Source organism: Hyperolius riggenbachi, chromosome 7 (assembly GCF_040937935.1).
Source record: "Hyperolius riggenbachi isolate aHypRig1 chromosome 7, aHypRig1.pri, whole genome shotgun sequence".
Classification (NCBI taxonomy): Eukaryota; Metazoa; Chordata; class Amphibia; order Anura; family Hyperoliidae; genus Hyperolius; species Hyperolius riggenbachi.
The window spans coordinates 46,210,426-46,227,667 of NC_090652.1; the positions used below are offsets into that span (position 1 = coordinate 46,210,426).

A 17,242-nucleotide genomic window follows, 5' to 3' on the forward strand; every position below is an offset into this window, starting at 1 on the left:
CCCCTACCCCCCTACAGTAGTCCTTTAAATCAATATTCCATGTATACCAGGCCTCAAGTAAACCTATGTATGGTCATTTATCACTAGGGAGCAGTGTGAGATAATAACAGAGGACTTCTGCTTTCAGTTTCTATATTTTCAGCTAGGGGAGAGAGATCAATGCATTCCAAGAATTTACAGCACAACGAGTTCTGTCGACTGAGGTCTAAAGCAGTGCACATATCTCAAGCGAGATAACGTTATTGAAGCTGCTAATGGGTTAAAGTATACACAGACATTATTATGTACCAATTGTATTTATGTATTCTTGTACATACAGCAAATAGTTTGGGGCAAAGCACCAAAAGTCCTTGGAGTCTAGACTTCCTTGTGGTGATAGGATTTCACCATAGCCCTCAAATCTACAGAGATTCACCTCATAACAAGACGGTGAAGGTATTTTACCTCTATCTCCCGGTTGATGTAGAAGCGTGCCGCATCCTTGCTACAGTTGTTGGAGTCGTGCCAGTCCCGGATCAGAATGTCTAAATACTGAAAGAGAACATCAGGTAAGATCCATGCTCTCCTGACCAAACACGCAGGACAACCAGGGAGGAAACCTGAATGAGAAGGAAATCTAACGTAGTATGGATACAGAGGCGCCAGAAGGAGGTCAGGTAATACAAGGCGCATGGCATACTACCAGACCTGTTTGTGTATATGCTCCATCTTATTGCCTGAGGAAGCGGGTCACTCCCGCGAAACGTGTTGTATTTTACTGGAGTAGGTAAATAAATAGTTTTGCTGAAAATTCATCAGCATTTTCTTGTGTCTGCCTGGAGGAGGTAAGTCCACCACTACCTCCTCACTTTTAAATGTTTTAGATCTTTTTATCCTTCTGGCACCTCTGTATCCATATTACGTTATACATATCCACCCTTGGTGGAGGGGTGTTACCCCTTTTTTCCCTTGCTCTACAGAGAGCGACTTCTTAATACTGAGTGAGGTCAGGTCTAATCTCCCCACCTGCCTATACAGTGATTTCCTATGCGGTAACCCTGACTTGTTGTGAGTATACTGAACATACTCTTTCCACACACCTGCATTTACCAGTGCATACTACACTATATTGGGGTCTCGGTGTCCCTCTTTTTGAGAAGCAAATCTAGTAACTGCCAGTGCTGACTTCTGTTTAAAGAGAACCCGAGGTGGGTATGAAGAATATTATCTTCATACAGAGGCTGGATCTGCCTATACAGCCCAGCCTCTGTTGCTATCCCAAACCCCCCTAAGGTCCCCCTGCACTCTGCAATCACTCATAAATCACAGCCACGCTGCTGACAAACAGCTTGTCAGAGCTGGCTGTGTTTATCTCTATAGTGTCAGTCTGCTGCTCTCCCCGCCTCCTGCAGAACTCCGGTCCCCGCCTGCATCCCTTCCCTCCCTGCTGATTGGAGGGAAGGGACAGGGGCAGGGACCGGAGCTATGCAGGAGGCGGGGGAGCAGCTGAGACTGACACTACAGATGTAAACACAGCCTCACAACAATGCTGTGATTTATGAGGGATTGCAGAGTGCAGGGGGACCTTAATGGGGTTTGGGATAGCAACAGAGGCTGGGCTGTATAGGCAGATCCAGCCTCTGTATGCAGATAACATTCTTTAAACACACCTCGGGTTCTCTTTAAGAAGCCATTACTTGCGAGGCGGATGTGCTGTTCCTCTGTCACTAACACCTGTCTGAGTCACTAGGGTTGTCTTAATTAGACTGGAGAACATGCATGAGCCAGCCAACAAGGGCATGATTTATACTTACCTGGTGCTTGCTTCAGCCCCATGAGGTCTGTGGGCTCCCTTGATGTCCTCTCTGACGGTTTCGTTCAATTGGTAAAGCTACCAGCATTCTGGCCAGTCCCGGTCAGTCTCTGCGCCTGTGCAGAAGAGTGTGGCCGGCCAGAATATCGGGAGCTCTTCCAAATGAATGGAGCCACCAGAGAGGACAGCTTGGGAGGCCCTCGGACCTCATGGGGCTGGAGGAAGAAATCATGCCATTATTGCCATCTCAGGGCCATTTTAAGTGACAAGACCATATACTCTAAATAATAATACTAGTAAAATATCAGTAACATGAACTGACAGTTGACTATGACCCAACCTCTCCCTATTCTCACACACAAACACCCCGGTGGTGCCTAACCTTAACTTCACCTAGTGGGCGCCTAACATTAACTCCCCCCCCCCCCCCCGGTAGGCAACTACCATGGCCACCTAACCTGAACCCTCCTCCCCAGCCTTGACCCCGGCATCAAAAGGGCACCTGCTATGCCACCTAACCTGGACCCCCCTCCCCAGCCTTATCCCCAGCATCAAAAGGGCACCTGCTATGCAAACTGTGGCTACAAATAGCCGAAGTTCGCATAGTGGGTGCCCAAAACAGCTTGAGCTGATGGTATGACCCAAGAGGCTGGTGGTTGCCCAAAGCTTGAGCTGCTATTAGCTGTTCTGGTGGTATGACCCAAGAGGCTGGTGGTTGCCCGAAGCTTGAGCTGCTATTAGCTGTTCTGGTGGTATGACCCAAGAGGCTGGTGGTTGCCCAAAGCTTGAGCTGCTATTAGCTGTTCTGATGGTATGACTCCAGAGGCTGGTGATTGCCCAAAGCTTGAGCTGCTATTAACTGTTCTAGTGGTATGACCCAAGAGGCTGGTGGTTGCCCAAAGCTTGAGCTGCTATTAGCTGTTCTGGTGGTATGACCCAAGAGGCTCGTGGTTGCCCAAAACTTGAGCTGCTATTAGCTGTTCTGGTGGTATGACCCAAGAGGCTGGTGGTTGCCCAAAGCTCGAGCTGCTATTAGCTGTTCTGGTGGTATGACCCAAGAGGCTGGTGGTTGCCCAAAGCTCGAGCTGCTATTAGCTGTTCTAATGGTATGGCCCAAGAGGCTGGTGGTTGCCCAAAGCTTGAGCTGCTATTAGCTGTTCTGGTGGTATGACCCAAGAGGCTGGTGGTTGCCCAAAGCTCTAGCTGCTATTAGCTGTTCTGGTGGTATGACCCAAGAGGCTGGTGGTTGCCCAAAGCTTGAGCTGCTATTAGCTGTTCTGGTGGTATGACCCAAGAGGCTGGTGGTTGCCCAAAGCTTGAGCTGCTATTAGCTGTTCGGGTGGTATGACCCAAGAGGCTGGTGGTTGCCCAAAGCTTGAGCTGCTATTAGCTGTTCTGGTGGTATGACCCAAGAGGCTGGTGGTTGCCCAAAGCTTGAGCTGCTATTAGCTGTTCTAGTGGTATGACCCAAGAGGCTGGTGGATACTTTCACCAGCCAGTAGCAAAAAGCTTTTTAAAAAATCCTGTCCAGGTCTGCTGGAAGACGTATGTGTTCTCCTCTGTCCACCAGATTTCGCACTTCAACCTGGGGACCTAGAACCAGTATGCACGTCAGGTGACTCCAGTGGCTGCATGCTTGTTCCAGGCGTCACTCAAGATATGGTTGAAACCTAAGGGAACACACTACCAGCCAGGGAACAGGAATCTAGTAAATGTGCATTAGCGACTTCTGTATGCCTTTATCTTGACACCCACAGACCGCTCTACTAATGTCTATGCAGCATGCATTATATATTCTTTATCCATACAGCTAAAGAAGTTCTGAACACACCAACTACAGTTCAGTTTCCAATCCCATGGCTGCTGTATAATGTGCAAGATAAGCAACAAAATACAGGATTAAGAATATAATCAGTGTAATTATAAACATGGGAGATCTGTAGTCAGTTGGACATTTTTTATCTTCTGGAGTGTGAAAAACAATCAGATCAATCCTTTCAGATCATTACAAAAAGGTAAACGTTTTTTTTTTTACAGGAAAAACAAAACAAAACAAAACACACTACCTGTACTTTGATTGATGTACCATGATTTTCCTAAATGCCTTACCTGTAATCGCTGCGAGCCAAACTCCTTCCCCATGTGCAGGTACATCTGCAAGCAGATTAACGGGAGAAATTTAAAAACAAAATTGTCAATTTTTTCTTTTTATTCCCAGCCCTCCCTTCCTCCCCCCGCCAGCCAATCACCGTGATTGGCTGTCATAGGCATCAGCCTATGACAGCCAATCCCTTCTGATCCTCTGTAGGGGACATCTGAGTGACACGGCTGTCCCCAGTACAGCGCTGCTGTAGATCACAGTGCTATACATTGTAAACAGACAGCTGGTTCGCTGTCTAACAGTCTCCTAACTGCGATCGGCGCTGCGAAACTGATGATGGAGCGGAGCTCCGTCATTCAAGCAGAGATGCGCGTGCATCTCCTGCAAAGCCCCGCCAAGCCAATTGGCATGGAGGGGTCGGCAAATGGTTAAACTCTGCACTTTTCCTTAGCTTGTAATATGGAAGCTGGAAATGGGAGCCCTGGCGATCAGCAGAAGTTTGGGTGTCATCTGTGTAAATAGCGGCTATAGTGTGAAATATGGGCACCCACAATATGGCTCCAAACAGTTGACGGTTAAAGATAGGTGTGTGTGTGTGTGTGTGTGTGTGTGTGTGGGGTGGGGGGGGGGTGGGGGGGTGGGGGGGGGGGGTTAAGGTCAAGCATCCAGGGGGTGGTTAGAGGGAACCTGAAGCAAGAGGGATATGGAGGCTGACATATTTATTTCCATTTAAGCAATACAAGTTGCCTGGCTGTCCTGCTGATCCTCTGACTCTTAAGATGCGTACACACATGCGACTATAGTCGTTTGTAACGATCGTTCCCCGATCTTTACCAACGACGATCGTTACAAAAAACGAACCACCGACTATTAAGGCAAACGATGAACGAGCCAAATCGCTACAAAAGAAAGTTCTGTCTCAGCGGATTTTAACCAACGACGATCGTTTGCAAAAGTAGTACATCGTTGGAAACGGTCGTTCGTACTAGGCTTGACATGCGCATTTCGCTATTTCTCCCTGAAACTTCTAATTTTTATGCGCAAGCGCAATAGTTGCTTTACGTGATGTAACGTTCCTTCTAACGATCAGATCGTTACACACCTTTTAAAACTAACTTTACTTAGGTCGTTCTTTCATCAATTAAAAGTTCGTTCGTCGTTCTCAACGAACGATCGTTGTCGCATGTGTGTAAGTAGCATAATACTTTCAACCATAGACCCTGAGCACGCATGCAGCAGATCAGGTGTTTCTGATTGGATTAGCTGCATGCTTGTTTCTGATGTAATTCAGACACTACTGCAGCCAAATAGATCAGCAGGGCTGCCAGGCAACAGGTATTGTTTAAAATGAAATTAATATGGCAGCCTCCATATCACTCTCACCTCGGGTTCCCTTTAAGGTTAGACATTGAAGAGGAAGGGTTTGGTGGAAGAATAGAGGGTTAGGTTTTGCTAACAGTGGTATTTTTCATTGGTAAAATATTGGTAAATGTTACCGATATTTTACTAATGAAAAATACACCATTGTTAAAAAGTACAATATCGGTAAAATAACAATATTCTACAATTCTCTACTCCCAGGCGCCCAATTTCCCTGTGCCTCTATTTCACGTATGCTATAATACTGTAAGACTGGACTGCTTAGAATATTATCTATGGTATTGAAAACGGTTAACCTTTACAATACACACAGAGGGGTGATATATTTTAGGGGTGCTGCCTAGGTATTTACCATGACAGTCCGCGGCTTGTATATAAAGAACAGTGAGGGTGGATACCGCTGTGTGATTATGCAATTGCCCATAGAGGCACATTAGACACTTTACCATAGATTGTAAGCCTTTGGCACAATCCTCCCTTCCCTAGTGTCTTCTACATAATTGTACGTACCTCCCAACTTTTTGAGATGAGAAAGAGGGTCAATTAAGCCACGCCCCTGCCACACCCCCATCACACCCCTAGTCCCGCATACCCTAAAGATTTCATAAGTAAAATATGTTTTATAATTCAAACCACGCTGGTCCTTTCTATCCTGGTTCATTTTCCTTCATAGTAACATTTTATAATTAGTAATATATCAATTTAAAGGATGGGAATAACGTTTAGAGTCAATCAAACACATTTTTAGTAGAGAAATATATATACTTGCATAGAAAGAGGGACAAAGTCCTGAAAGAGGGACAAATGAGGAGGAAAGAGGGACAGAGGGGCAGGGCTCCCAAAGAGGGACTGTCCCTGCAAAATAGGGACAGTTGGGAGCTATGAATTGTGTTCTCCTTTCCTATGACTGCCTCGTATTACTGGGCCTACCTAAGCAACCCAAAATCACATGATCATGTATCTTGTACAACTTTGGCCTATGTTGTATAACCTTGTTACGTCTGTCATCCTTTGTATCATTGTATGTATATATTGTCCAGCGCTGCTTAATATGTTGGCGCTTTATAAATACAATAAATTAATAATGCCATCAGCGACATTCTTGGCCAAGACAACCTCATTTATTAGTGAGAGCTTTATATCTCCCCTTCCCCTACGCACACACACACGGCCAGATTTGGGACAAGGCCACACAGGCCATGGCCTAGGGTAACAGGAAGCAAGGGGCGGGCAGGGAACTCAGGCAGTTGAACTGCCAAACGTGAACTGTAGCAGTCACAGACCCGGCCCGTGGCCTTGCTGATTCCACAGGGGCGAGCAGTGGGGCACAGGACGGGGGGAGCACAGGGGGGGGGGAGCACAACACAGGATGGAGGGAGCACAAGATGGGGAGAGGGGGAGGGGACTGATGACAGTGGGTGCTGGGCCCTAAAATGTACAAATCCGAACACACACACACACACACACACACACACACACACAGTCACACACACACACACACACAGAACACACACACACACACACACACACACACACACACTGTACACAAACACACACACTGTATATACACACACACACATTGTACACACACACACATATTGTACACACACTGTACACAAACACACACACACACACACACACACACACACTGTACACAAACACACACACACACACACATTGTACACACACACACATTGTACACACACACGCACACTGTACAAACACAAACACACACACACACACACACACTGCATCTCACCTCCATGTAGTCCAGCTCTGTCTCCTTCAGGCAGCTTGCCACATTGAATATCTGCAGAAAGAAAGATAGACAATCTCCAGTAACTGGTTGCAGACTGCATGTTACATGCTGTGCCTCTTTTATTCCACTAAAGGTGCCCATACATTCATAAATTGCCATCTTATATGGCTGAAAGACAGATCCCGATCTGATATGAACCTGGCTGGAGACAGATCTATTCCTTCCCCACACAGCAGAAATATACTCAATAGCATGAAATCTATAAAAAAATATATATCTATTTAATAGCGTTACACTCAATGCTGGTGAGATTGATACTTTTGATCAATCGATGAATGTATGGCTACCATTAAAAAAGTCAGATACTTATTTAAGGAGAGGGAAGGCTCTGGATGCTATAGAGCCTTCCCTGTCCTCTCCCGGTCGACCAACTGGTGGAATACACCTCCGGAAACCCTTGTGTCCCCGGACCCCAAATGCTCCCAAAGATGGTGTCTCCCTACTGCGTATGCACAAGAGCTCCAAAAGAAGGGCAGCTCCATGCGCAAGGCAGCATAACTTAAACGGGGGCAGCAGGAGAACGAGGGGACAGAGAAGGCTCAATAGGATTCAGAGCCTTCCCTGTCCAATCTTACTACAGATTTGCTTTAAAGTGTACCAGGGACGACTATAATGTGGGTATTTATACTTACCTGGAGCTTCCTCCAGCCCCATGAGGTACGTCCTCTCTGGCCACTCCGTCCACTTGTAATCTCCCCGGTAATCTGGCCACTCGCGGCCAGACGTGTGCTTGTGTAAGTGAGTGGCCCGGCCGCTCACCTGGGGACATTCTGTGCCTGAGCAGAATGCACCCAAATGTGGGAGCACGATGGGGTTGTGAGCGCAGCTGAGCTGCGCAGGCATAGAAGAGTGTGGCCAGTAAGATTACAGGACAACGGAGCAACTGGAGAGGACACACCTCATTGGGCTGGAGGAAGCCCCAGGTAAGTATAAATATCCACATTATAGGTGTCTCTGGTTTCCATTAAGGATGGAACTTTGTCTTTGATTTTCCTTCAGCATCTGATCTATATACAGTACAGTAGAATCCCTTTACAGTAAAGTCCAAGAGACCAAGAAAAGTAGTTTATTATATTAGAAGTTTATTATATCAGAATTGGTCATACATTGTATATTTATACAGATGCATTTGCTGGGACACGAGGACTGAGTGTACTATTTCCAGAGGTTTACTATAACGAGATTCTATTGTATACGGGCGTCCTCAACAAAGATCAGCTTTCTTGAGAAATTCTATTTGACTAGATCTCTGTCACACAGCACCCCCTGGTGTCCAGAGCAAAGATTAGCTTATTTAAAGGGGAACTGAAGTAAGAGTGATATGGTGGCTGTCATATTTATCTCCTTTTAATAATACCAGTTGCCTGTCAGCAGTGGCAGCCCTGCTGGTCTATTTGGCTGCAGTAGTGTCTGAATAACACCAGAAACAAGCATGCAGCTAATGTTGTCAGATCTGACAATAATGTCAGAAACACCTGATCTGCTGCATGCTTGTTCAGGGGCTATGGCTAAAAGTATTAGAGGCAGAGGATCTGCAGCGCTGCCAGGCAACTGGTATTGTTTAAAAGGAAATAAATAAGGCAGTCTTCACATCTCTCTCACCTTTTCATTAGATCTGTCACACAGCACCCCCTGGTGTCCCCAAAAAAGATCAGCTCACACGAGAAATTCCTTTTGATTTGTAGTATCTCACCAGAGTTTAATAGCCTTATGTATTTATAAAAACTAAAAAGTATATACAGTATATATATATATATATATATATATATATATATATATATATAGATATCTCTATATATATAATAGACTAAGTGCCTCAACCTTCAAGCAAGAAGAAGAAGTAGCGCCCTGCCCCCAGGGCCGGTCCAAGCAAGAAGAAGGGGCTGGTCCAAGCAAGAAGAAGGGGCTGGTCCAAGCAAGAAGTAGAAGTAGTGTCATATCAAACCAAGGGCGAAGAGGGATAATTTGCATATTCAGTAGCAGTGCATTGTGGGTAACCACAAATGTTCACTTATAGCTGAATTATTGCAGATTTGCTTCTGTTTTAAGAAGGCAAATTACACCAAGCTTAGCTTTTTTTAGTAGGAGGGCTTTTTGGTCTCCTTTATCCCCCTATACATTCCGAGTGGTTTGGGTCACCCTGAGCTGCTTGGTTACTCTGTTGTACTGGTCCAAGCCCTATCTCATACAGCCATATCAATTCCTACTATGTACTGATGAGGACCAAAAGTCTGAAATAGGCTGTCTCATGTGGGTTTGATATAACTGTATAAAACGAAAAGCTGTAGGGCCTGATTCACAAAGCAGTGCAAACTGTTTAGCATGGGTGTGCTAAACAATTAGCACGTGAAGTGCTGCGATTCACGCAATCGCGGTCTTTTGCTTGCGCAATTTGCCGCAAGTCGCACAATTGCAGAGTTTTGCGCAAAAGACCGCTATCGCGCAAATCGCGGCACTTTGCGCGTGCAAAAATCTGCGAACGGCACTTCACGTGCTAACTGTTTAGCACACCCGTGCTAAACAGTTTGCACCGCTTTGTGAATCAGGCCCATAGGCTTGCTTGACTTACCAAGGGTGAAAAGGAATAATTTGCATATTTAGTAGCAGTGCATTGTGGGTAACCACAAATGTTCACTTATAGCTGAATTATTGCAGATTTCCTTCTGTTTTAAGAAGCCAAATTACACCAAGCTTTGATTTTTTTAGTAGAAGGTCTTTTTGGAGCGTACGTTAAAAAGGGGCGCTGGGAAAAAAGGGCGCCGGGTTTTTAACGATAAGCATGGATAACGTTTAAAAATGTATTGTACTATATTTCGTTTAAAATTAATGGTTTTTAAAGTTAAAAATCATTAAATAATGTGCATTAAATTGGCAATTGTAAAAACGTTAATCTTTCGTTTAAATACTGAAACGTATAATAACGTTAAAAAAAAAAATTACTAAGTAACCCTCCCTGTACCTACCCCTAACCCCTAGACCCCCCTGTTGATGCCTAAACCTAAGACCCCCCCTGTTGGTGCCTAAGTAACCCTCCCTGTACCTACCCCTAACCCCTAGACCCCCCTGTTAGTGCCTAAACCTAAGACCCCCCTGTTGGTGCCTAAACCTAAGACCCCCCTGTTGGTGCCTAAACCTAAGACCCCCCTGTTGGTGCCTAAACCTAAGACCCCCCTGTTGGTGCCTAAACCTAAGACCCCCCTGTTGGTGCCTAAACCTAAGACCCCCCTTTTGGTGCCTAAACCTAAGACCCCCTGTTGGTGCCTAAACCTAAGACCCCCCCTGTTGATGCCTAAACCTAAGACCCCCCTGTTGGTGCCTAAACCTAAGACCCCCCTGTTGGTTTTTTCGTTTAAAAATAATGTAAAAAAAAAAAAGTGCTGTTTTTCGTTTAAAAATAATGTTTGAAAAAAAATATTGTACTGTTTTTCGTTTAAAAATAATATTTAAAAATGTATAAATCATTAAATAATGTGTAATCATGAGAAGCAGTAATAAAACATTAAGTCCCTGGGCGCCGCTTTTAAAACGTTATTTTTCACCGGCGCCCTTTTTTCCTATCGGGCGCCCATTAAACGATATTTATTATAGGAGTGAATGGAGGCGCCCGATTTGTCCACTAGCCTCAGGCGCCCGAATTTACTGTTTCCCTTTTTGGACCCTTTTATCCTCCTATATACATTCCGAGTGTTTGGGTCACTCTGAGCTGCTTGGTTACTCTGTTGTACTGGTCCAAGCCCTATCTCATACAGCCGTATCAATCCTTGCCATGTACAGGTGAGGACCAAAAGTCTGAAACAGGCTGGCACATGTGGGTTTGATATGGCCGTTTAAAATTTAAAGCTAAAGGCTTGCTATACACCAGTGGATCTGGATGCTTGCTTGGGTTACTAAGGGTGAAAAAGAATAAGTGGCATATTTAGTAGCAGTGCATTGTGGGTAACCACAAATGTTCATTTATAGCTGAATTATTGCAGATTTCTTTCTGTTTTAAGAAGGCAAATTACACCAATACAGTGGGTGGCATTGCAGGAAGTGACGACAGTGGAACACACGCTGGAAAACGGAAGAGGTGAGGCATCCCCGCCCGCTGCCTCTTACTAATAGTGGCGGCTGCTACTGTGCTTAAGCAGGAGGGGGAGGGGGTTCCTGCTGAGCTTAAGCAGGAGGGGTAGCACACATGGGGGGCCGAGGTGAGGGGGGGTGGGTTCCTGCTGAGCTTAAGCTGGAGGGGGAGCACACATGAGGGACCCAGTTGAGGGGGGGTCCGACTCCCCTCCCCGCCGCTGTGCCCAATACCCCCTTCCTGCCCTCTACCCCCTTATGCGGCGTATGCTACGCTGCGGGTCGGCTAGTATATATATATTTATGTATTACTGGTCTACTTGTGAAGCACAATCATCATTACATAGGGCTGTACATGACCGTCCTGTTGTCAGACACAGATCTGCACATATCTTTTGACTGCTTAGTAAGTGTAGCGCCATAATGTTACCTTTTGCAGCTAAAAATCCACACTTCTGCACTCAGACACAATATAAGACAGTGTCCTCCTGCCAAGCAACCACAAATGCTGGCACAAGTAGGGTTACAATTGCTGCTGTTTGACTGCATCAAATTGCAGTCAGAAGGCGCTCGGAGGCCAGAAGAGGGCAGGCTGAACTAAAAGTGCGCAGTTTGCTTTCAGTGCAGCGAGTACAAGTTTGTACTGTTCTGCTAATTGGCAAAAGTAATCATTGCCAGCCAGGATAAGTTCTCTGCCTGGTTTCTTCACTCTGCTCCCCCTCCCTCCTCTGCTGAATAGACACATTGCCGTGACAAGAAAACATTTTTACACACGGAATGCTTTCAATTGTACTTTTACGTACCTATAAGAGGGTACTTAGATTTTAGATTACAGCAGGCTCTGTTTGGAGTAGCTATTCTCACTGCGTAGAAGGTGGGTAAGGTAGGAATGACGAATTTCTGAAGATTGCAGCCCACAGCTCTAAATGTCACAGAAAACAAGTGGCTGATGGAATTCCTGGATAGGTACCTTAGAGATGATTTTGGCATCAGCAGTAGTAAGTAGATTCAGCACCGTATCTTTCAAGCACATTTTTATTTCTAGCGGGGTAAATGATGCAGTGGTTAGCAGTGGGGGTATAGCAAGATGGCCTGACAGCCGTTTCACAGTGTTACTAACAGCTTCGTCAGAGGCCCAAATACAATGAAGCAGTGAAATTGCAAAACGGCTGTCAGGCCATCTTGCTACACCCCCACTGCTAACCATTGTACCAATTACCCATCTGGAAATAAAGGTGCGCTTTAAGGGCCGGCTTCCACTGAGCCAGAGTGTGTCTTCCAGGATGCACGACAGCATTTCCTGTCAAGTGACAGGCAGCCTATTGGGCCAATCAAAGGGCGGTGATAATGTCCTTTAAAGTGATTGGCAGGCATAAGTGTGTAGCGCTCGCTATGCTACTCTGATAAGGCATGCTAACTCTGATAAGGCATGCTAACTCTGATAAGGCATGCTAACTCTGATAAGGCATGCTATTTGTGTTAGTGAATTAAGCCCTATGTGTTGTGCACTGTGCAGACACCATATGCGATTCCTTCTCACCAGATGGGAGCTGAGCAGCATAGACAATGCCGAGAGCTTAATGCAGCTCTCCCGATCCCCCTCAATGTCCAGAGACCCCTCTGTGTCCAATACGAAGACCGCCACCTGCAAAGAGAGCCTGTTATATGGGATGGAAGACAGAAATACAGAGTCATACTAATGGGAGGCTCCTGCATCGTGTCTCACCTTCTCCCCCTTGTTGCCCAGGAGGAATGGTTTGCTCCACATCCAGATCCCCTTTGTAGTGCTGTCTATGCCGGATTTCCACTCAAAGCCTTGCAGGGGCTCATCCTCCGTGCCCAGGCTGAACTCCTCCCCCTTCTCCTGCGGGGGAAACCACACATCTCACAGGCTACTATATTACCTGCAGCGTTTACAAGACCAGCCAATCGTGGCTTTACTCTTCAGGCCTCAGTTATCAAAGGCGTCATTATCATTCTGCATAAACTGTATACTGTATTTAGCAGTGACTGGGTCTATAGGGTGCCAAGAACTCTGGCTTGTATTCAGATTTAATGTTAAAGGGGCACTATGGCAAAAAAAAATTAAATTTAAAATATGTGCAAACAGACAAATAAGAAGGACATTTTTTCCCAGAGTAAAATGAGCCATAAATTACTTTTCTCCTATGTTGCTGTCACTTACAGTAGGAGGTAGAAATCTGACAGAAGCGACAGGTTTTGGACTAGTCCATCTCTTCATTGGGAGATTCTCAGGGATTTATTTATTTTCAAAAGCACTTAGTGAATGGCAGTTGCTCCGTCCAACTGCCAAAAAACTGTGTAGGGAGCAGGGAAGCTGGCCAGCATCATTGTTTAAATCCTTTTTAGGGAATATCTTTATAAAGAATAAAAGCCTTGCTGAGAATCCCCTATGGAGAGATCGACTAGTCCAAAATATGTCGCTTCTGTCCGATTTCAGTAAAAAAACACGTACTTCTAATTTGTCTGTTTGCACATATTTAAAATGTTCAAATTTAAAATTTTTGGCCATAGTGCCCCTTTAATTAGGAGCAGCTTAGAACTGGCTAGTCCAGGTCAGCAGGAACTGTGTTTGACTGGTCCTCTTCCAAGCTAGAGTTAGGGCTTGCTCACATTACGTGCATTGCTGCCATGTCGCTCTGCACATAGTGTGCGATCCGGATGTAACCATGAAAGTACATAGATGAGCTGCCCTGGCTTCCCATACCTCCAGCACCCTCAGTAGCTCCTCTCTTCCCATTCTCCCCCCAGCAACCCCTAAATCTTCCTATCTAACCCCCAGCATCCTCAGTAACCTCTCCCACCTCTAATCCACCCCCAGCACCCTCAGTAACCTCTTCCCCTCCCCATTCACTCCCCCGGCACTCTCAATAAGCCCTCTCTCCCCCATCCACCCTCCAGCACCCTTAGTAACACCTACCTCTTCCTATCTACCCCCCCCCCCCCCATGCTCCAAGCACCCTTATTGACCCCCCTCATTCATCCAAACTTAAGCACCCTGATTAACTGTTCGACCCATTTTACCCCCCAGCACCCTCAATAACGCCTCTCTAACCCCCCCATCAGTATCCTTTTTCTCCCCCATCCACCCCAGAGTCCTCAGTTACCCCTATCTCTTCTTATTCAACCCACCCCCCCAGCCCCTTCCTATCTACCCCCCAGCCCCCTCAATAAACCCTCCCTCCTCTCATCCACCCCCAGCACGTTCAGTAACACCCATTGCTACCCATTCACCCCCAGCAACCCCTACCTCTTACTATCTACCCCCCAGCTCCCTCAGTAACCCCTCTCTCTCCCCATTTTTATTTTGTTACAGATTCCCTTTAAATCACTTTGTGTATAATCACTGGACCACCTAGACTCCTGGATCTCTGGCTGTGGGATCTCACCTGGCTCAGCAGCGCCCTCAGGATGTAATTCATCAGGAAGGACTTCCCCCGCCTTTTCTCACCGATGACACAGAGCAAGTAGACGGGGTAGCTCGCCACCTCGCCACTCATAAAGCAGTCGTACATCACAGATTCATCTACATGTAGGCAGCCATTGCCGTCACTCCACACCAGCTGCACCGGGTAACCCAGCTCTGGGAACGCTGGCATCTCCTGAGGATGGGAAATAATCGGTTCATACACTTCATGGCAAGAGCATCTATTGCAGCGGACAGGTAATAAGGGCCAGCTGCCAGGCAACTGGTATTGTTTAAAAGGAAATAAATATGGCAGCTTCCATAGGTCTCACACCTCGGGTTCCTTTTTAAGCGGAACTGTAGAGAGAAAATAAACTCATTGTTTCACTTACCTGGGGCTTCCTGTCCCGCACTGCTTCTCGACGAGCCTCCGTTCTCCCGCCGCCAGCTACTTTCGCTTTTGCCGCCGGACCACTGCGCCTGCACAGCTCTGGCCACGCGTATCCTTTCTTTGCGTTCCCCGCTATTGCAGAGGGGAACGCGAAGAAAGGATACGCTTGGCAGGGCTTTCGCTGGCCCCAACTTACAAGTCGAGGTACAGGACGGAGCGGCGGTGGGAGAACGGAGGCTCGGGCAGGACAGGACAGCTGCTGGGGGCTTGGGGAAGCCCCAGGTAAGTGAAACAATGTGTTTATTTTCTCTTTACAGTTCCGCTTCAAAGAGGCATATTGTAGAATGCAGTAAATTATTAGCTGCCTCACAAGCATTATGCAAATACTGAAATTATTATTATATCTGTAGCCCCGCCCTCCCAGTGATGATTAGGCTAAAAGCTTAATTCCGGCTTTTTAATCATTGGCGACCTGAGGGGGTTTTGAGCAGCTTTACAGCCATACGGGGTTAGGAGCGGGGTGCTGTAGTGCCCCAGCGATCAGTGGCTATACTCTACATTCACTAGACCTGCTCATCAGGGCCAGATGGATTGGGGTTCTCTGCCGACAAACGATCCTTCCCAGTGTTCTCCCCAGGCTCCTTTAACCAGGTGCTCCACCCGGCTAGTTTTGGTGAGCACCCGGCTGTCATCGGCTCACCTCCTCCTCTGCTGTAAGCATAGAAGCGCCAGCCCTGCATTCTCTCATCTTGCCCCACCCGGCCACTTTTTCATGCCACCCGGCTGGAAAAAAATTCTGGGGAGAACACTGCTTCCCCTATCCATCTGGCCGAAGCTGTAAGCGGCGTCGAAAACAAACAATTGTTTACATGATCGCGGTAAAACCCGCACAAGTCAATGTGGATCAGTACGATCCTCAACAATTTCAACGGTCAGTCATTCAAAAATAAACGATCGCTGAGGGTGCCGTGCACTTTAAATATACTTTCACAATTTTTTGTTAAACGATGTGTGATATCATGAAAAATGTGATTGATCACTAAAATCATTTAGTGGGTATGGGACTTAAAGGTATAGGTGTGAGGTGTAGGTAGTATTAGATATAGGTGGGGAAGTTTAGTGCAAATAGGGGTGAGGTTGGTGTTATGCATAGGTAGGGGGGGGTTTAGTGTCAGGGTTAATGTTAGAATAGGGTTATAGTGGGGCACAAGCATTGTCCCGCTGCGTGCACAGGTGGGGGGAGGGGCAAAGCAAAACAAGCACTGCTCTAGTTCTTCTACTTGTTAGCAATCTACTCAGGTCAAAGTTGTGGGGCAGCTGTACGCCAAGGTTTATCCAGGGTGTGGTTGAGACTTGACATTTACAATATCTGTTTTGGGTGGAGTCACTCCCCAGCAGGGTGGGGTGTCACTGCTGCCCTATTATTATTTCTCATCCCCGCAGAATAACTCCACCCTCCGGCTCCTCCCCCTCATACCTCCTCAGCGCTCTTCTGCTGCGCCCCCTTCTGGATCTTGGAGATGATGTTCATCAGTCGGTAGTCTGGGATCATGTGTCGGGGGCACTGCGTGCGGCACTCGGGGCACAGGTATCCCTGCGGCTGCGGGGTGCCCCAGTGCGTGCTGATGCAGGCGCGGCAGAAGGTGTGACCGCAAGCTATGGAGACCGGCTCCTGCAAGTCGTCCAGGCAGATGGAGCAGGTGATATCCTCAATCAGTGAGTTGTAATCCACATCCTGCGGCGGCTGGGCTTCCTCGCTGCAACATAACATGAGAAGGCAAAATTATAGGTCAACTCCGCCAAACGGGTGAGAGACAAGACAAGACAAGACAAATAACATTTATATTGCGCTTTTCTCCTTGCGGACTCAAAGCGCCAGAGCAGAGCAGCAGCCACTAGGGCGCGCTCTATTGGCAGTAGCAGTGTAAGGGAGACTTGCCAAAGGTCTCCTACTGAATAGGTGCTGGCTTACTGAACAGGCAGAGCCGAGATTCGAACCCTGGTCTCCTGTGTCAGAGGCAGAGCCCTTAACCATTACACCATCAGCCAACTGCTACCATCAGCCAACTGAGAGCAGACACTGATCAGTCACAGAGGGGTTTACTTGTGCCCCTCGCTTCTGCTCAACATAGTTTACACTTTAGGCTTCATTCACTAAGCTGTGCTGCTAAAGCAGCGCAAGTGAAAATCCTCAGCGCACGCCACGGGCTGTGTAACATGCACTGCTAACTTACGCGTGCTCCCTTGTATTCAGTGGCCACTCCTTTACT

General features: G+C 46.8%; 1 protein-coding gene across 2 annotated transcripts in view; it reads right to left on the reverse strand.

Annotated features, from left to right (window-relative positions):
- Positions 1–17,242, reverse strand: part of LOC137524291 (RING finger protein 112-like) — a 45,235-nt gene that overhangs the window by 25,418 nt on the left and 2,575 nt on the right. The window contains exons 2-8 of one of the 2 annotated variants that reach the window (XM_068243987.1): positions 16,450–16,729; positions 14,565–14,777; positions 12,881–13,018; positions 12,695–12,799; positions 7,033–7,083; positions 3,902–3,946; positions 445–531 (exon numbers count right to left, since the gene is read on the reverse strand). In XM_068243987.1, coding sequence (XP_068100088.1) covers positions 445–531; positions 3,902–3,946; positions 7,033–7,083; positions 12,695–12,799; positions 12,881–13,018; positions 14,565–14,777; positions 16,450–16,729 — 919 coding nt within the window. The remainder of the gene's footprint in view (positions 1–444; positions 532–3,901; positions 3,947–7,032; positions 7,084–12,694; positions 12,800–12,880; positions 13,019–14,564; positions 14,778–16,449; positions 16,730–17,242) is intronic. The other variant, XM_068243988.1, reaches the window with a different exon arrangement.